Source organism: Mytilus galloprovincialis, chromosome 10, assembly GCF_965363235.1.
Source record: "Mytilus galloprovincialis chromosome 10, xbMytGall1.hap1.1, whole genome shotgun sequence".
In the NCBI taxonomy this organism is placed as follows: Eukaryota; Metazoa; Mollusca; class Bivalvia; order Mytilida; family Mytilidae; genus Mytilus; species Mytilus galloprovincialis.
In genome coordinates, this window is record NC_134847.1 from 5,024,633 (window position 1) to 5,046,658 (window position 22,026).

At 33.4% G+C, this 22,026-nt stretch overlaps 1 protein-coding gene across 4 annotated transcripts; it reads right to left on the minus strand.

Moving 5' to 3' along the window:
- Nucleotides 1-1,613: 1,613 nt before the first annotated feature.
- LOC143049707 (acetyl-CoA acetyltransferase A, mitochondrial-like) lies at nucleotides 1,614-21,672 on the minus strand. Of its 4 annotated transcripts, none has more exons than XM_076223381.1 (14): nucleotides 21,484-21,540; nucleotides 17,212-17,259; nucleotides 13,688-13,805; nucleotides 13,097-13,156; nucleotides 12,261-12,296; nucleotides 10,951-11,051; nucleotides 9,613-9,705; nucleotides 7,224-7,274; nucleotides 5,690-5,843; nucleotides 5,273-5,362; nucleotides 4,300-4,413; nucleotides 3,538-3,602; nucleotides 2,437-2,594; nucleotides 1,614-2,074 (listed from the first exon to the last, which is right to left on the minus strand). In XM_076223381.1, exons 1-14 carry the CDS (start codon nucleotides 21,523-21,525, stop codon nucleotides 1,954-1,956), a joined length of 1,251 nt encoding a protein of 416 aa, XP_076079496.1. In that variant the 5' UTR covers nucleotides 21,526-21,540; the 3' UTR covers nucleotides 1,614-1,953. The 4 variants fall into 4 exon arrangements, with proteins under 4 accessions (XP_076079496.1, XP_076079495.1, XP_076079497.1 ...); XM_076223380.1 differs by lacking the exon at nucleotides 12,261-12,296 and adding an exon at nucleotides 12,501-12,536; XM_076223382.1 differs by lacking the exons at nucleotides 12,261-12,296; nucleotides 21,484-21,540 and adding an exon at nucleotides 21,558-21,672 and having other exon boundaries at nucleotides 13,061-13,156.
- Between the last annotated feature and the right edge of the window lie 354 nt (nucleotides 21,673-22,026).

A 22,026-nucleotide genomic window follows, 5' to 3' on the forward strand; every position in this document is an offset into this window, starting at 1 on the left:
CTTCATCATTTTACTTATCTGTTACTCAAAGGAGAAATAATGTAATTCAACATAACTCATGATATTGTTACATCTTCATAGATATTATGTAAAACAATTACTACAGTATTGATACAGGAAAATCGTTTAAATCCAGAATTTAACTAGAGGCTCTCAAGAGCCTGTGTCGCTCACCTTGGTCTATGTGCATATTAAACAATGGACACAGATAAATTCATGACAAAATTGTATCTTGGTGATCATGATGTGTTTGTAGATCTTACTTTACTGGACATTCTTCTACAATTATCTCTATCTATAATGAACTTGGCCCAGTAATTACAGTGGAAAATATATTCTAAAAATTTATAAAAATTTACACAAAAATTTATAAAAAATGACTATAAAGGGCAATAACTCCTTAAGGGGTAAACTGACAATTTTGGTCATGTTGACTTATTTGTAGATCTTACTTTGCTGAACATTATTGCTGTTTACAGTTTATCTCTATCTATAATAATATTCAAGATAATAAGCAAAAAAAAAAGATTTGCTCTAAATGCTTTGGTTTTAGAGTTATAAGCCAAAATCTACATTTTACCCCTATGTTCTATTTTTAGCCATGGCAGCCATCTTGGTTGGTTGGCAGGGTCACGCCACACATTTTTTAAACTAGATACCCCAATGATGATTGTGGCCAAGTTTGGATTAATTTGGCCCAGTAGTTTCAGAGGAGAAGATTTTTGTAAAAGATTACTAAGATTTACGAAAAATGGTTAAAAATTGACTATAAAGGGCAATAACTCCTAAAGGGGTCAACTGACCATTTCGGTCATGTTGACTTATTTGTAAATCTTACTTTGCTGAACATTATTGCTGTTTACAGTTTATCTCTATCTATAATAATATTCAAGAGAATAACCAAAAACAGTAAAATTTCCTTAAAATTACCAATTTAGGGGCAGCAACCCAACAACGGGTTGTCCGATTCATCTGAAAATTTCAGGGCAGATAGATCTTTACCTGATAAACAATTTTACCCCCTGTCAGATTAGCTCTATAATTATAAGCCAAAAACTGCATTTACCCCTATGTTCTATTTTTAGCCATGGTGGCCATCTTGGTTGGTTGGCCGGGTCACCGGACACATTTTTTAAACTACATACCCCAATGATGATTGTGGCCAAGTTTGGTTTAATTTGGCCCAGTAGTTTCAGAGGAGAAGATTTTTGTAAAAGTTAACGACGACGACGGGCGATGACGGAGGCAAAGTGATGGGAAAAGCTCACTTGGCCCTTCGGGCCAGGTGAGCTAAAAAAGAAATGACTGCAATATTTTTTCTGTCTATGAACAAATAACATCAAAAATGTGGTGCACACTGAATACGAGGGTTATTTTAAAGTGTGCACCACATTTCTTATGTTATTTCGAATAGACAGAAAAAATAAAAGTAATTCCTTTATAATTCAATTTAAAACTTTATTTTAAACCGGAGTAAATCATGAAAATAGGTTGATTACTTCACAGTCAAATGACAAAATAATGTCCATGAGCTGATAAACAAAACACTGTCAGCCAATCACAAGACGGGTTACATCCAAAATTTAATTATTCTCATATAAATAATTACAAAATAAATCTTTCTATAATTTATTTGATAAAAACGGTGAGAGTTCAAATAACATCTTATTTAAGTCATGTAAGTGCCCTATTTATTATATAAAATGTACCATTTTGTATGGAAGAAAAATTCTATATGCATGTACAAAATTTCATTAATAAAAGATTTGGCACACAAAAGTCACAAAAGTCAACCTGTACCCCTCATAAATAAATCAAAGATTATTTTTTTCCAGATAATGATTTTAATTTTGTGTACATGTATTCAAAAACACAAAATGGCTCCCATTTTGCTTATTTCACATCAAATAATTTGTTTATGTATAAATATATCACAGTTTATTTTGTTCTGCACTACAATCTCTGTATCAAGATGGCTGAAGCTCCACCCCCTCCGTTACAAATAGCTGCCATTCCAAATTTCCCTGGTAACAAGTTGTGTACCATGTGACCTGTAATACGTGCTCCTGACATTCTAAAAAAATATATGAATATTTTCAATACTGATATACCAAAGCATAGAGTAAAATATTATGTATAAGTTTAAAGGAAATGTAAGAGGGGTATACATCAAAACGACAGCAAACGAATAACATAAATGATATTCTTTAAAAAAAAAATCATAAATAACAGCAAGTGCACAAAGAATGTTTAGTGCAAAGAACCATGAACATTTCTGTAATTATATTTTCTTAAACAAAAATCTGGAAATGTATACTTTAAAAGCAAAATGCATGGATCTGTCCAATCTGCTTTTCTAGATTTTTATGGTGACATTCTATTGTGATAAAAAATCAGTTGTTGGGTTCTGCAGTTATATGAAAACTGTATACCTACCCAATTGGGTGACCTATACTAACAGCACCACCATGGATGTTAACTTTGTCCATATCTAACCCTAATTCTTTAACGTTTGCAAGCACAACATTACTAAACGCTTCATTGATTTCCCACATGTCAATCTCATCTTTGGTCAAACCTGCTTGCTTTAATACCTACAAGAAAGATTGACCTTATTTATTACAAATTTTCATAAGACTGAAGTATGATTAATATAATATTTTTCAGAAACATTTTCTTACAATTTTATAATTATATATAAAAATACTGATATTCAATGAAGATTTCTTCCAATTTCTGCTATGCTTGAATGCATGTGAAGTCATGGTTTCAGTCAAATGCATACACCAAAACATTGTGATTGGTTATTTCAAAACTACATAAACAATTGAAATTCAATAAATGGTGATATCTTATTTTTATTTCTGGAATCCTAACTATGAAATTTAACCATAATCCTGAAGATTCTGAAATAGCTAATTAAGGATATCTGCTCTCAAGTATTCACCTTTTCATTTGTATTCTGTAACCAATCTACAAAATTGTAAATCAAGGGAGAGAACTCTGTTTACTGTAAAAACAGCGTAAGCCAGTGCTATACACATGGGGAAATCTACAAGTGTAAATCCAGGAAAGATAACTCTAATTTTCCTTAGAAAAAGCTTAAGCAGATGCTATACAGAAAAGAAAATTAAAAACTCTATCTACCTTAGGAACAAAATGTGAAAAACACATGAAAAAGTCTCAATTATAAATAATTAAGAAATAACAGTAATATTTTTTCTGTCTATGAAGAAATAACATGAAAAATGTGGTGTGCACTAAACAACCCCCGTAGCACCACATTTTTTATGTTATTTCGAATAGACAGAAAAATGTTAGTCATTTCTTATAATTTAATTATAAAATTCCATTTCAACAGGAGTAAACCTTGAAAAAACATTGATGACGTCATGGTTACATGACAAAATTATGTCTATAAGCCGATAAACAATACTATGTCAGTCAATCAGAAGACGTGTTACATCCAAAATTAAATTAATGAAGATAACTCTGTTTACCTTAGGAAAAGCATAAGAGGGAGATAACTCTGCCTACCTTAGGGACAGCATAAGCAGGTGCTGTGGGGAAATCTATAGGTGCAATGGCTGCGTCAGCAAAAGCTGGAAAAAAAGAAATCACGATCACTGTAGCATTCATATACATATTTTCCCATGTTTTTCCGCAAATTATTGAAGACATAAAAAGCCAGGCTCTTTCTTACTAATCCAGTGAAACCAGTCAATACATAACATTTTAATATTGATTTTGACCCTTGCATGAGGCTAATAAACAAGTGATAAAAGTTTGATTGAACTTGACAAGGATTTATAAAAGTTGAATACCAGCAATCTGTTACTGAAACCATGAACAACCTTGACTTAAAGACAATACCCTGCCTCTGCAGTGTTAAGATAAACAACTACATAAACTGTTACCAGTACACAACCAACTGTAGTAAAAACAGTCAAATCAGTTTGTACTACTTCAGTGATTCAAGATCCATGCTAAAGTTATTAATAACAATGTCATTGTCATTGTAATATAGACAGTGCTTTAGTGAACATATTTTGATAGTGTATGAAAAAATTAGCTTATGCACAACTATTGTTATTGTTTGTAAATTTTTCATCCGTTATCATATTTTAAATGTACACAGGATATAAACCTCCTGATCTTAAATCGGAACTCCTTACCAAAATTTCAAAATCTTCTTATCTGCATTTCACCGTCTATGCAAATGTCTTAAAAGAGTTTATTTTATTATTTTAAACAGTTACATTGTGTTACTTCAAACCAACCACTTCTTATAATTCTTACCAATGATTTTAGCCAGTGGTGTCACATTCAACCTCTTTGCAGCACTAGCTGTCATCAACACCAGGGCGGCAGCACCATCATTCAAGGTACTGGCATTTGCAGCAGTTACTGTTCCTGAAAAATAACAAACAAGAATGTGTTCCCAGTACATGGATGCCCAACTCACCTTATCATTTTCTATGTTCAGTGGAAAGTTACATAGGGGAAATCTAATTTGACATTAAAATTAGAAAGATTATATCATAGGGAACATGTGTACTGAGTTTTAAGTTGATAGGACTTCAACTTCATCAAAAACTACCTTGACCAAAAACTTTAACCTGAAGCGGGACAGACAAACAAACATACAAACGGATGAACGGACTGATGTGAACGAACGAACAGACACACAGACCAGAAAACATAATGCCCCTCTACTATAGTAGGTGGGGCATAAAAATCACAATATCAGTCATCATTGGTATGTGACTATTCTACCACTTTAATTGCAAGAAATCAAGAATATCTAACAAACATTTACTGAACATCAGAAAGTAAAAATTAAATAGCTTTTTTCATACTAAAACTTTCTTCGCTCTATTACCTTGTGGTCCTGGATTGTCATTTATTTACATTTAAGGAATAACAGTAATGTTGTTGGAGAGTTGCTGCCGTCAACTGGTATTTTTATGGTCACAAATGCAGTTTTATTGGCTAAATGCAGTTAAGACAGTGAAACAGATATTTTGGACTGTCAAATCAAAATGAATGTTAACAACTCTCTTCAACTACATTACTGTTTATTTCGATCTCATACATAATAAAAAGAAATAATAATTTAGAGCTTGAAAAAAAAATCTTGTCTTTATTATAATGTTTGGTTTCTATTTGACCTGAAATGCCAATCTTCTGTAATTAGTATTCATTCGTTTAAAAAAAAATTCTTTTACATTTGTGATAATTGAACACTCTTCAGAAGGATTATAATACAAACCATCTTTCTGAAATACTGTCCTGAGGGTTTTAAATTTATCAAAGTTGACCTTTTTGTACTCTTCATCTTCTGTGATAACAACAGGATCTCCTGGAATAAAAAAATGTTGATGATGAGTCAGAAAGATGCAGTAGTTTTTAACCCCCCCCCCCCCTCCGTACAAGAACTGCATGGGTCGGGTAGTCTAGGTTGTTAACAACCCTGTAGTAGTGTTTTTGTCCGTTGTTCAGCAATGGCACTAAGGAATGAACACAGACACTTCTGCATTTACACTACACAGACAAATTCAATTCATGTGACTTTAAAATCAGATTCAATGAAATTTTTGTGAGTTTCATGTATATGCTCGTTTTAGGTGAATCTCGTGTGAAATTTGTGTGAACAAAATTTGCCTGTGTACTGAAGTGATTCACTAACCTCTCTTTCTTGTTATTTCTACTGGTGTAATCTCTTTCCCAAACAAGCCACTAGCTGCCGCCTGCTGACTCAGCTTGTAACTCCTGATAGCATACTCATCCTGCTCTTCACGAGATATTTTATATTTCTTTGCCGTATTCTCAGCACATACTCCCTATTAAAACAAATAGTCTATTCAGTGGAATTCCTTGTGTCCGTGCAGCCAGTGATACATCATCATGTCCGCAATGTAACACAAATAGAATCATTCTTGTCATTGTTTTAGTCTTCCAATGGAACAAAAAAAGATTAAAATTGATATGTGAAATCAAAAATTTATAATATGTATCCCATAATTAACCATAGCCAGCCATTTTCCATAAATAAAAAAATACATCATAGAGTGGGGTGCTCATTTTCGCCATAACTTTCCATGTTTTCTGCAGTTTATGTTTAGGTCTTGATGTTTTTGAAGTATACTGATATTTCTATATGAAGAATCAAGATAACATCAAAATCAAAATATTCATAGCTAGAAAATATGTTTCTATGATTTTTTTTTTATCTAAAACGTTCCATTAAAGGCTATTTGAAATTTTCTGATATTTTGTCAAAAGGGGGACACATATTCTCTGTTTTTACACATCTATTTAAAACCAAATAACTGCAGCTTTAAACAGTATTTATCAAATCAATGTCATTATAGATGAATAGCAGACATTTCAAAGGTGTAAAAGAACTGAAATTTAGAGCAATCAGTCAAAGAATTACTAAGAAATACTTCTTTCAAATCATATTTTTATTACAAAAATGGCCAAAAATCATTGTCTGTTTTTCGGTCCTTTGAGGGGTAACAGCCGAAATTTTGTCTTAGTTTAAAAAATAATCATATTTGTTATAATAATATAATTGACCGGAATATTTCTTCCATTTCACCCATCCTTTAAAGTTTTTACGCCTCAAAATTATAAAACGGCGAAATTGTGTCCCTGGCGAATATGAGCGCCCCCTAGATAAAACTGGTTTCATTTTAAGTAAAAAAAATAATAATATGAAATAAATTTTATTTTGCCCTTGGCAGTCTGTTTGTTTCCAAGGGTTTCCCTAATTTGGGCACATATCACATAAAATCTTAAGGGTGAAACCATACATAAAGAGGATTTCATGAAAATAAAGTATTGTTATAAATTTGTTCGCACAATATTATTCAATAATTGGTTTTATGATATTAACAAAGAAAAGTCAAATATCTTGAGTATGGGGATACCCCCGACTGCACCATAAATTTGTCTTTCATAAGATCATTTTACTAACACTTATCATAATTCTTTTAAAAGGCTGACATGGTACTTGTTCCTTAACAATCTTAATGTAATGGCATTGTTTCCTAAATAATACTAAATTCATAGCATTGTTTTGCAAATATGTCAAATTTAAGATTAACCTTCAACTGTCAGACTGAGATTTTACATTCACAATTTTTTTAGAGAATGAATGATAAAACAAAACCAACATATGTAGTTATATGATTTTCACAAAAGTTATCAATATTTACCATGTGAATGTGATCATAAGCATCTGTTAAACCATCAAAGACAATCCCATCCTGAAATAACAAAATATAAATTACATACTGAACCTGTTGTTTCTAGAAACAGAATTTACCATGGGCTATTTCAGAGTTTCAACAGCATTTTCTCAGAAGTAAACTTTTTTTTATAGATAAAATGAGTAATGTTTGGTTTCTTACCTCTCTAAGCTCAATAAAAACCATGGTCTCATATGACCTCAATATATATTCATTCAATTCTATTAGAATTGAAAAAGATGTGATTAACTGGTTAATGTTGTTAGTATTAGATAATAGGCCCTTCTAATGTTTAATTGACAACACTAGCATTATGTATACAATCATGACTTAGTTGACTTAATTTATATGTAAAGTTCAGCCAATACCAGTGATATAACCACTATTTTTCAGTGAAAGTTATGAGGCTTTTCTAGCTAAATGGTTTTAGATCCATATATAAGGGCTCTAAGTTCCTGTCAACCTCCTCGACTATATAACAATGAAGACTTTGTGTCTACAAAACAATAATAGAATAGAAACTTTGTTTTGCCTCTATTGGTTTATAGTGATGTTATTTATGAATGTGTATTGACATGTTTTACAAACATGTCGTATGAATAACATTTTCTAATGCAAATTTTATAGAATAATAATCAAAACAACAACTTATGCATCTTCATTAACAACATATACAGTAAAACTAGAGACTCTATTAAAGAGCCTGTGTCGCTCACCTTGGTCTATGTGCATATTTAACAAAGGACACAGATGGATTCATTATAAAATTGTGTTTTGGTGATGGTGATGTGTTTGAAGATCTTACTTTACTGAAATTCTTGCTGCTGACAATTATCTCTGTCTATAATGAACTTCGCCCAGTAGTTACAGTTGAAAATATTTAGTAGAAATTTACAAAATTTATGAAAATTGACCATAAAGGGAAATAACCTTTTAAGGGGTCAATTGACCATTTTAGTCATTTTGACTTATTTTAAGGTCTTACTTTGCTGTACATCATTGCTGTTTACAGTTTATCTTTATCTATAATAATATTCAAGATAATAACCAAAAGCTGCAAAATTTTCTTAAAATTACCAATTCAGGGGAAGCAACCCAACAACACGTTGCCTGAATGGTCTCAAAATTTTAGGGCAGATAGACCCTAACCTAATGAACAATTTCAACCAAGTCAGATTTGCTTTAAATATTTGGTTTCAGAGATATGAACCAAAGACTGCATTTTTCCTATGTACATTTTTTTTTAGCCATGTCAGCCATCTTGGTTCGCAAGTGGGGTCATCAGACACATTTTTAACTAGATACCCTAATGATGATTGAGGACAAGTTTGGTTATATTTATCTCAGTAGTTTCAGACGAGAAGATTTCTGTAAAAGATTACAAAAATTTATGAAAAATTGTTAAAAATTGACCATAAAGGGCAATACCTCCTTAAGGGGTCAACAGACCATTTTTGTCATTTTGACTTATTTGTAGACCTCAGTGGCGGATCCAGAAATTTTCATAAATGGGGGCCTACTGACTGACCTAAGAGGGGGCCCGATTCAGTCACACCCCAAAAAGGGGGGCCAGGGCCCCCTCGCCCCCCCCCCCCTAAATCCGCCTCTGGATCTTACTTTACAGTTTATCTCTTTCTACAGTTATATTCAAGATAAAAACCAAAAACAGCAAATTTCCTTAAAATTAACAATTCAGGGGCAGCAACCTAACAAGTTGTCTGATTCATCTGAAAATTGTATAGCAGGTAAATGTTGACCTCATAAACAATTTATCCAATGTCAGATTTGCTCTAAATGCTTTGGTTTCAAAATCTATATTTTACCCCTATATTCTATTTTTAGCCACGATGGCTATCTTGGTTGGTTGGTCTATTCACTGGACACATTTACAAAACTAGATAGCCCAATGATGACTGTGGACAAGTTTGGTTAAATTTGACCCAGTAGTTTCAGAGGAGAAGATTTTTATAAAAGTTAACGACAACTGACGACAAGGGACGCCAAGTGATGAGAAAACTCACTTCCCTTCAGGCCAGGTGAGCTAAAAAAAATGTGAACTGTGATACCCACAGAAACGTTGACAAAAGAATTGAGCTGTGCCTTTTCCTTTCATAGAAAAAGTGCCCTGCCCTCTACTTGCACCCTGCCCCTTTTGATTTCTAGCTGGAGCACTGACCAATTATCATGGACTGAGGAAAAGTTGTTTTTTCATTGCTATGTGATTTCCTTGTTTAGTGAATATCTACATACAAGTTTCGTATATAACATTAAAAGTCATGGTCGACCTATACATGAATTCCACGAAAATTGGAACCATTTTAATAATGAATCCACAGTTTTCAATTTTGTGACATACCCTGAGTTCTACTTTGCCGTAAGGTGTTTGTCCCCTGGACATGTAGTACGGGACATTTGACATACTCTCCATCCCTCCTGCTATCATAACTTCCTAAAATAATAAGAAGAAACAAGGTAACATTAACACATTTATCCTGATATTTTACTTTACAAAAGGTTATTGGCTATTCATCATTTTCATCCAGTATACAAAATTGTCAACTCCAATGATATTCTATTTTTTAGTGAACTGTAATATTTAAATTACTGTTACATTTTTACACAGGTCTTTGAGGTCCATATTTAAGCAATGCTGAATTTTATTTAAGAATTAAAGACAAAGATAAAGAATTAGATAACTGAACACTTGGGGGATGGATATGTTCCAGACCATATGACTGAGTATTTGGACCGTCCGGACCGTATACATATACTCGTAGGGTCAGACTGTATGAGTATACACGTACGGTACAGCTGACCATACATGTTTTGGGATCATATGGGTTAAATTTAAACAAACATTTATCAAAATCTATATTTCTAGTTATACAAATTGTTATTATTACAGTTAGATGGATAGAGTGAAGAAGCGAACAATTGAACTTAAATATTTGTTTATTTTAACATGTTTTGTTCATGCATGTTCCTTTGCATATGCATTTTTTTGTAAAATTCCTAAATATTCTAAAACTATTGTCCTCCCACTCTATGTTTACTTCCGATAACTTCAATTTCAATGAGCATACTGGTCTACAATTAATGAATTACTGACATGCTAAATACATGAAATACAGGTTAATAGATTAAATAAGCGTGATTTTTTTTTAAATAGAATTTTATCATATTAAAAGTTTTTATTTCAATTACTATTGAACTTTTTATATTAATTTGAGATCTAAGTTTTGTTGATCTAATAAACTTGACCAACTTCTTAATATTAGTCAGACTGTACGCGTACAGTCTAACTGTATGCATATTTTGAAAAAGTACGTATACAGTCCAGACCGTACGCGTACAGTCCAAATACTCATACGGTTTGGAACAGATATATACCCAGCCACATTCTGTCTTAGTTTTTGTTTGATGTTTTTCTTTGTATCGACCTGAAGAGTTAAGCCTTTTTCAACTGACTTTTGTAGTTTGTTTTTATGTTGTGCTGTTACACCACAGTCCCAGGTTAGGAGAGGGTTGAACACTCACAAACATGTTTAACCCCGCCCCACATTCTTTATGTGCCTGTCCCAAGACATCGTTCATGTCTTTCATATTAATGTTTTGTAAATTTTTTTGTCAAAAATTAGACCGTTAGTTTTCTCAATTGAATTGCATCAAAACTATACCCTTTAAACCTCTATACCTGGTGTCCACACATTAGTGATTGTGCTGCCATCATTATAGACTTCATCCCAGAGGCACAAACTTTATTTACAGTCGTCGTTGGTGTGGTGATGGGCAAACCTACAATAAAACCAGACCTTTATTTGTATTAAATTGATGACATAATTGTTGGTAGTTTTCGGTAGTTGCAGTAGTTTTCCACTGTTGTCAAATATTTAAGATAATTCTGTTATCTTGTTTGTATTCTATTAAAGAACTTTTAATGTTTATACACTCTTTATGATGCCTTCTTTTACTTGAGTGGTCCTAAACCTTATAGAAATATACTAAACTAAACATAGCCCAAAACCTAAACCTTCAGAGTTTTTCCAAATCTTTTTAGATCTGGTAGATCCTAAAGAAAAACTGCTGGTCCCCACTACTTTTTTTATTACAAAATACACAAAATTGTGTCTGTCCTTTGAAAATTTTGGTGGTCAAATGACTCAAATCCCTCGGACCACCACCTTTTGAGAACTCTGAGTTACCTTAGACTAGCCCTAACCCTTAAACCAAAACTTACTAAAATAACTCTAACCATAAATAAACTCTAACCCTGAAGAATATAGACTCATAAGTTAAAAGAAGGCCCAAAATGCAAATATTCATTTTGTTTATTATTCAAGGTTCTTTCTAATGCATGTATTGATCAGGGTAATCAAGATGAAACAAACTATTACCTGCAGACACACAATTTCATTTTATAGTTTAGACTAGATATGTCAGTACATGATCCTAAAGTTATCCAAGATAGAAAGTATGTGATCACCTGTTCATAAAGTCTTCTACTATCACATATTCATATCATTACCTGCCCCTAAGGTTGCCTACCTACATGGAGCTGGACCTTCTGATAATGTAGACATTGCCCAGATATTAATATGATTACCTGCTCCTAAGTTGCCTGCCTACATGGAAATTGACCTTCTGATGCTGTTCATACATTGCCCAGATATTAATATCATTAGGTACCTGCCCCTAAGGTTGCCTGCCTACATGGAGCTTGACCTATTGATGCTGTACAGACATTGCCCAGATATCAATATCATTACCTGCCCCTAAGGTTGCCTGCTTACATGGAGCTTGACCTTCTGATGCTGTACAGACATTTCCCAGATATCAATATCATTACCTGCCCCTAAGGTTGCCTGCCTACATGGAGCTTGACCTTCTGATGCTGTACAGACATTGCCCAGATATCAATATCATTACCTGCCCCTAAGGTTGCCTGCCTACATGGAGCTTGACCTTCTGATGTTGTAGACATTGCCCAGATATCAATATCATTACCTGCCCCTAGGGTTGCCTGCCTACATGGAGCTTGACCTTCTGATGCTGTACAGACATTGCCCAGATATCAATATCATTACCTGCCCCTAGGGTTGCCTGCCTACATGGAGCTTGACCTTCTGATGCTGTACAGACATTGCCCAGATATCAATATCATTACCTGCCTCTAGGGTTGCCTGCCTATATGGAGCTTGACCTTCTGATGCTGTACAGACATTGCCCAGATATCAATATCATAACCTGCCCCTAGGGTTGCCTGCCTACATGGAGCTTGACCTTCTGATGCTGTACAGACATTGCCCAGATATCAATATCAATACCTGCCCCTAGGGTTGCCTGCCTACATGGAGCTTGACCTTCTGATGCTGTACAGACATTGCCCAGATATCAATATCATTACCTGCCCCTAGGGTTGCCTGCCTACATGGAGCTTGACCTTCTGATGCTGTACAGACATTGCCCAGATATCAATATCATTACCTGCCCCTAAGGTTGCCTGCTTACATGGAGCTTGACCTTCTGATGCTGTACAGACATTGTCCAGATATCAATATCATTACCTGCCCCTAAGGTTGCCTGCTTACATGGAGCTTGACCTTCTGATGCTGTACAGACATTGCCCAGATATCAATATCATTACCTGCCCCTAGGGTTGCCTGCCTACATGGAGCTTGACCTTCTGATGCTGTACAGACATTGCCGAGATATCAATATCATTACCTGCCCCTAAGGTTGCCTGTCTACATGGAGCTTGACCTTCTGATGCTGTACAGACATTGCCCAGATATCAATATCATTACCTGCCCCTAAGGTTGCCTGTCTACATGGAGCTTGACCTTCTGATGCCGTACAGACATTGCCCATATAAACTTCATTAACATCTTCTGGTTTAATTCCTGAAAATATATAATTTCTTGTTTCAGCTTTCAACAACACTTTATCTGTTTATTCCAGGAGGAATCAGAACCATTTAATCAGTTACAATAATCATCGTTATCAAGTATATTGTTTGGGGGAGGAGAGGGGTCCTGATCCCAAAATCCCAAGCTTAAAAACGCGAAATCCCGAGGTCCCAAATTAAAATAAATCTAAATCCTGACATCCGGAAATTTGAAAAAAGAATTCCCGTATCCCGAAAGGGTCAATCCTGAAAATCTGGAGCTTAAAAACACCTGATCCTTGAGTCCCTATAAAGGTCCTATACAACTTTGCCTCTTGTTAGTCTTTTTCAAAAATATCTCTCTACAATCATTCATACATGTATGTATGCAGGACAACTAATAGTAATATGTTGTTCATCTTCAACCAAATCATATTTATACAACATATCTGATCTCATTCTATATGAAATTTGTCTGAAACCATGGTTAACCGCCATTAATTTGTACTATTATCTAAATGTGGAATATATCACAATGGATTCATACCTGCTCTATTTATAGATTCTTTGATAGCAATAGATCCCAGACGAGTGGCAGGTACTTCTGCTAAAGAACTGAGAAAAGATCCAATAGGTGTTCGTACTGCACTGGCAATCACCACTTCCTGAGATAAGAAAAATAAAGTTTCAAAACAAATTACAAACCTATCTGTTAAATATACCTTCTGCCACAAAATTCTCCATATTATTATTCATTTTTAAGGCAATTTCTAAAATTGTTGAGCAGGCTCTTCAAGAACATTAATTTTTACAATAATATTTGAAAACACATTATTTTGGTTGGCTTTTGTTTAATCAAAGAGCTGAAAGCTCTGAAGAAAAATGACGCCACTGTCTCTAATATTGGGATAGTTTTTATGCAAGTCTTGATTTTCACATACCGTAATTAGTTTAACAATGCAACATGTCTCATAAGCATATAATTGATATTCGTATATGTGTGTGTGTGTGAAGTGAAGGTGACAACTGGCTGTTTTTTAAGACAAATGAATAGGTCAAGACTACCTGAATTGTACAAATAAATACCGTAGAAAGGCTTGTATATTTCTCACTGGTACATAGTCTGAATCCGGGTCCGTTCGCGCCCACTCATGTTCGCCCCTTTCATTTTCACACCCTACATGTTCGCACCCAATCTTAATTGGTTTTGTGTTTAATAACTCTGTAAGCAAGTGTTTTCTTATAAGTATAATTGTTGTCATTGTCTCAAAATAAAGTGAGACAGCATTTTTTTTAGTGTTGAATAAATCTTAATTATGTTTTAGATAGCGTATTGTTAAAAAATATAATAATCCTTTCTAAATAAAGTGGTATTTTGTCAACGTTTTATTTTGTGTTGAAAAACTCTTAATCATGTTTTGGTTAGTGTATTGCTATAACTTTGTTTCATTGACTTCCTTCAAAATGAAGTGAGATTCTGACTATGTTTTTTTCTGTGTGTTGAATAGATTTTATCATGTTTTGGTTATAATAGTGGATTGCTATATTTTGGTTCCTATATTTTATTGTTTCGTTGTTTCAGATCAAAGGGACCAAGCTGTTAAAAACAATTATCTTTTGTGTTTTTCCTTTAAAATCTTCAATGTTTTAATCATACCAAGCTATAAATACATTCAGTATTTACACCAAAGCAATTTAAAACAACAATCATGATTTTTCAATTATTCAACTTGAATTTGAATTAAAATTGGGCGCGAATGAGTAGAGTGCAAACGGACCTTGGGTGCGAACGTGCGAGGTGCGAACGTGTAGGGTGCGAAAGTGTATTGGGCGCGAACAGACCTGATACCACATAGTCTGAACCCCTTTCTCCCACAAAATATTAAGTAAATAATCTTTTTGTTACTGTTATCAAAGGTCTAATGAAACTCAGGTAATTTCAAACAATTGTCAAAGAATTCTAGTCAAACCGGCACCTGGTTAAATTGGCAACTGGACAAATCAGCACCTGGTTAAATCGACACCTGATATAGTCAATTCTTTACCCATGTTAAATATAAATTTTATCAGTATTTTAAGCAAAAAGAGTAAAAATAAGTAAGGGGTTGCCAGAATTTTTTTCAGTATTTAAGCAAAAAGAGTTAAATACTAACTTTCACATTTTTGGGTGTTCATGTACATTTTGTATATATTTATTTTTCTCAACTTAATGACTTTTTTGGTGTATTTTTAATGATATATATATGAGTAGTATATAATTATTACGTCTGGCAAGGCTTTTTTAATTTTATTCTGGGACAGCTTTCTATGACCGCAAGGCTATGTTAATTTTTTTCTGGGACGCCTTCCTACGAACTTCGTAGGAAGACATCACAGAAAAAAAATAAAATAGCCTTGCCAGACGTCATAATTATTTGGACTAATACATGAGATATTGGATATTTTTATGCATTATTTAAACCAGTTGAGCATTTTACAGGATTGTTTGTTTAATGCTTTTTAAACTTTACTGAAAAAAACACCTTAAACTTGCTTATTATTTGGCATGAAAGTTTGATTTATTGAAAGGGACTCATAGTTTTCCATTTAATTTTATAATTGTCTAATTGTAAAAACAACAGCTTGGGTAAGGGCTTCGTTGTTTACCTTTATACACAACAACATAATTTCACTTTGGTTTCGTTGTTTACCTAAATACACAACAACATATTTACTATGTACTTGGTAACAGTTATTAATTAATTGAATAGAAAATATTATAACAAATATTATTGGATGCCGAATTGACGTCAAATAGGTGCCGATTTGACTAGATGCCAATTTAACCAGGTGCCGACTTGACTTGTACGTTTCAATTCCTCTGCGATCGTTTGCGGTATTTTCTTGAGAAAAACCTATTTTCCATCATCAAAGAGAAGAAGAAACTGCTTGAAAATGATTCTGGAACGCTTCATGATTGTTAAAATAAGTTAAATTCACTCAAAAAACAATTTTAAAACTTGCGATGTTTAAAGGCGCTGTTTAAACAGGAAGTTTCAAAAGCACGTGTAAAAGAAGAAATTAACCGGTGAGAGTGGAAATCCGTACATAACAGATATCACTATAGTACGACTTTGAAAGCAAAACAGTTCCATCCTTTTGTAAAACAGTCTTTAATATACCTATCACATTAATGTTTGAAGGGTCTTAAGCTTATTCAAACCATAAAAGTCGGTATGAAACACCAAAACGGAATGAACAATAACCGATTACGTTTTGTAGTTTACAAATTCTAAACTGGTTCCCGCCAAACTACAACACTTTGTTCGAGTGTAGTGGAATACAAGCAGAAACCAGTTAGTTTGTAAACTGGTTCCTGGCTGATTACTACACAATGACCTCTCATGCATAATGATAACACAAGCAAATTCCAGTTTGTATAGAAAATAGTAAATACGAAACCAAGCGCAGTAGGCAGAGAAATGTAATGAAGTTCAGGTCGCCAGTAATGGAACAATGACTGCGTCATTTTCCAAAAACTAATGTAGAAATGCAATATGAAAAGATTTATGTTTTATGTTTAAGAAATAAATAATATTTGTGCTTTTTATAGATAATAGGGTAAAACATTTACACTAAAACAGTAATTGAGAATTAGGAATAATAGAGCATGTAGAGTAACATTATGAGGACAGTTACCATGTTACCATAAACATCTGCATACTTTACCTTGCCATTATTTGAGAGGGTCTCAAAATACACATCTGGGTACAGACATCTTGCTGGGGTTTAATCCCCCTATTTATATATTGATTCTTGTGAAAATTTCTACCCTTACTAAATATTTCAGAGAAAAGTCCTAACCCATTCATTTGTATAATTGGTAAACATGGTAAAGTGACATCTTAATTAGATGTTAAACACATGGGATCAAATTATAATAATTAAATAAAGATCAGAACATGATTTTTACAAGAAAATGAACATTTTTGATACATTGATATATAAACTTCTATCCATTGGTTAAATAATCTCCAATTGAACCTCATTGATATATTTGACAGTCCGAAAAAAAAAATATGACAAACTTACATTTAATTCCTGTTTTGAACTGTAATTCCTTACACATTTGACCACCTTCTGCAAAATAAAAAAAATATTGAAGTAACAACAAGTTTTAAATAAAGACTTCCTCAATAAAGCATACAGTTTTATGAGTTTCACCTGCAGGTATTTTTTTTAATAAAAACAACCTCCATGACCTCCAAAATTGCATACACACATCTCTACATTAATGTCCCCTAACAACTACCCAATCAGAACTACAATATTGTATTACTAGGTGTAAGCAACATTACAAGTTTTACCTTTGATTTTGGCTGTAAAATATTTAACTTCAGTTATAATTTGCCTATAAGTATGCTTTCCCACATAATCCTGAGATCTAAAGTAAATAGAGGTGTACAATTTGTTGTCGCTTCATACATTGCCAGGGTTACTACATGGATTCATTTGTTTTTCAAGGTTTGAACGAAAGTTGTATTTTAAGAATGCCTGTAAGTTTCCCACTTTATCCTGAGATCTAAAGTAAATAGAGGTTTACTATTTGTTGTCGCTTCATACATTGCCAGGGTTACTACACATGCTATATGGATTCATTTGTTTTTCATGGTTTGAAAGTTGTATTTTATGGATGCCAAATTTTGCATAAAAGTCTAAAGAAATGTATATATGTAGCATGTATAGTTGAACATTTAACTTAATATGAACCCAGATTAAAATTACCCCTCATGATGAGGGGTAAACTCAGGTTAATGACCTCGGTCTCACATATTGAATTATGTCATATTTTGACATGTGACGTCACAGACATCCAGCTACCATAATTTCTAGCACCCGAAATATAACCATATTAAAACAGCGGCAGTAAGGGAATTAGTGTACTTAGCTATGTTGAAAGATCTGCATAATGACAAATGATGAGAATTCAAATTGTTCATGCAGTCTAAGAATCCCTATAAGTTTTCTAATGCTTTTTGGGGGTAAAATGGATGCAATTTGAATAGAGTGATGATATTTGAAAACACAGAAAGTGGTTGATGTGGAATTCCTCTGAAGCTGTCGATTAGCAGTGTGGTAAAAGAGTTTGAAATAATGCTACTGTGATGAAAAATCAAAGAGCTGAATAGCTCTGAGGGGAAAGATGGCCCTTGTTTCTTTTTTTTTTTCTTTTTTTTTTTTTGGGGGGGGGTATCTTTTGATAGTCTTCATATAAAGAATGAAAAAAAGAACAGCTAGAATATGTAGAAAGGTTGACAATATTGAAGTCAATTGTTGTTTATTCTAATTTCTTTTAGTTAGTTTAGGATTCAATTTGGACCAATGGAAGAGATCTGCATCTTCTAAATCTAAACATTTGATTAAAGTTGATAGCTAATTATGTAAAATTCAACTGAATTCTGTCATTTAACAACAACTACAATGTTTTCTGAAATTTCAATTGTGTACCACAGAACTGCAGGCTAGGCCATTTTCCATTTTTTGAGACAGTACTCTAAGATTTTTAATTTTTTTCTTAAGAAAGTTAGGACTGAAAAATCCATTCAGTTTTAAATTTTCATTGATAAAGTTCCCAGTTACAACTCTCATCACAGGGATACAGGTACTAATAAAAAACAATATAATTGATGTAAACTGTGTGAAGCTTCATGTTTCCAGATCCTACATTTTGAAATATTTGTAAATTTCATGAATAAATTGGTTTTAACTATAAAACACCAATGGCGTACAAGGGCAGTAAGTAAGTATAAGTAATAAAATGCAATATTTAAAAAAAAATTTTTTTATACCATTACAATGATTTATTTGTTGGTCATGTTGGTACACACAATTTAGTTTTAATGGAAGACTACTAATCATATACTAAATGTCACAGTCTTCACGCTGAACTGCTAAATCTACAGGCCCACAGCTCAATTTTTAAATTTTTTTAGTTAGATTCTGTTGGCCTGTACATGTAGGTCTCATTTTTACAGGCCCGGGACCAATTTTACCAGCCTGGGCTGCCTGGGCTGCCACTCGGCGTGAAGACTGATGTCACATTTTAAGTTTTATTTTAGTGGATAATTACTCATCAATTGAGGTGCTTCTGATTTGGAGGAAGATTCACATAACCGAATTTTACAGAAAAAATGAAAAAAATCGTTTCTCTCCCCAATCTCATGTACATTGTATCTCCACGAACTTTGTTTACTTTGAAAGTTGTTGACCTACAAATTAAAGTATTGCATGTTGATGTTTGAATCATCTACATCAAACATAATTATTACAATTTAACAAATACCAATTTATAATTAGTGCAAGAACTCTGAGAATGATTTAAATAACCAGTGAAGGATATCCCTGCTTCTGCATAGTGTGGCATTCCAACAATGACGTCATTATAAAATATAATGTAGGTTGGATATATTTAGAACATCTCGTCATACTGATTTTTCAGGATTGTAAAAGAAACGTAAATAGTGTAAATGAGAGCTCAAAATATGATAATTTCGCTAGAAACAGAAGGGAAATGTTCAGAAAAGTGTTTAAAGTCAATAAAATTGAGAATGGAAATGGGGAATGTGCCAAAGAGACAACAACCTGACCATAGAAAAAAACAACAGCAGAAGGTCACCAACAGGTCTTCAATGTAGCGAGAAATTCCCGCACCCGGAGGCGTCCTTCAGCTGGCCCCTAAGCAAATATATATATTAGTTCAGTGATAATGAACGCCATACTAATTTCCAAAATGTACACAAGAAACTAAAATTAAAATAATACAAGACTAACAAAGGTCAGAGGCTCCTGACTTGGGACAGGCGCAAAAATGTGGCGGGTTAAACATGTTTGTGAGATCTCAACCCTCCCCTATACCTCTAACCAATGTAGAAAAGTAATCTATTCATTTGTGTGTTTCCTTCTCATCAATCTCAGTAAGATTGTTGGAGGGTTTTCTACACTATAAAAGCAAAATGAATGATGTGAGGGGATGTCACTCTGGTCAACCCCATTGGGGATTGACGGCTTGCAGCCGTCTTTCCCTAAAAATGTACATGTACATGTTTAGTGGATAGATGCAGGTTACAGTTTTGGAACTTACATATCTATTTTTGTTAAGAGGGACAATCCCAAACTTGGTTAATTTTTAATTGAGTGTGAACTGTGTGGTAATTAATTTGGGTTAATTATCCTGGGTTTGACCTGGTACAGATTTGGTAGTGTGAATCCAAAAAAGATTTCATCTCTCTGATATATACAATATACTAGTGTTGTCAACTGTTAACCATCGGAAGGACCAAATACCAAAAACACTAACATGACTAAACGGTTAACCGGCCTTTTTTTCAATTTGAATAGATTTTATATAAATGTGTAATGAAATCATTAAATAATTTGGTTCTATTTCAAAATTATCATCGTGGTAATTACATTGTAATTTGACAGATCAATAAGACAGTATATTGATTGCTATTGTCAACCCAAAAAAACATAAAATTAATTAGAACAAAAACAACTTAACTAGATCAGCTTGGAGCGAGATCTTAATTAAGTAAACATAATTAGTAAACATATTTTTTACAACACTTAATCATGTTAATGTTACAGTACTTTAAATCAGTAGTCCAAATAAATTTCACGATTTATTTCATTATTTCATTTTGATCTAATATTGCGTACACATTTTGTACCTACATCTGAATGCGCAACCTCCATTGTGCAATGCTTTGTCATAATATTAACAAAATACCAACCAAAAATTGTGACATGCAAATCAACGTGTGGTACTTAATGTATAGTTGATGGTAGGAGTAACAGACTTAATTATTTCTAAACACTCAACATTATTTTCTGAGACATCTAGAGAAAATGAAAGATTCATCGTTTTCCGACATTTTCAATTCAATTAAATCAAGAAGGTTTTTTATTTTTAAATCTGAAGTTATTACAAACGCCATAATAGATACGGTGTATTGGATTATTAAAAGTCAAGGAATTCTCACAGACAAGCCTTATAATATCAAACTACCAATTCATCCTATTATAAATGCGTACATTTGTAGGGTACAACAAATAAGACCTTCAAACATCAACTTAAACTACCGGTTGATCGGTCGAACGATTATACGAGTAACTGGTTAGACGAAACTGTACGATTTGATAACACTATAATATACATTAAGATTATATATATCTAGTGGATGCCAGGTCTTAAAAAACTTTCCAAACTGCACAAGTCTGAACAGTCCACACAGAGACAGAGTAGTGAAGTGTCTTTGAAATGATGAACCTTACATTATATCTTGGAACAGTATTAAATCTAACCCAAATATATATGTTCCCGGCTATATGTATGATTATGATCATATAAGAGCTGCATGTGTGCAGGTTAGTCTCACCACAGAATAGCTGCCAAAGATTTTTGAGGTCATATTTTCTGGAGCATCACCAAAGACAGGAGAGAGACACGAGTAGATTTATGCTACTTGCAATTCTTCTTCTTCTTCTATCCTTCCAATTATGGAACACCTCCTCAACGGATATTATCCAGACGGGAGTTAATTCAAACTTTTATATAGTATGCACTAAAAGTTTTCCACAAATTACTCTAAAAAATTAGATTCACTGTACACGGATAAAATTTAAAATATTTAAGGAAAAAAGGTAAACATATCTAGGCCTATCAATATTTATTTCTATGTATCTGTATCCGTATGTTACACAGTGCAGGATCCGATCCCGGATATATGCGCATTGGAAGGAGAGCTGGTTGGTTAGTCCAACCGTACGTTGGAGGGCAGCCGTGAAACCTTCAACTGTCTTTTGGCATTCAATAACCTCGTCCAGATGGCTCCACTGCACTATTGT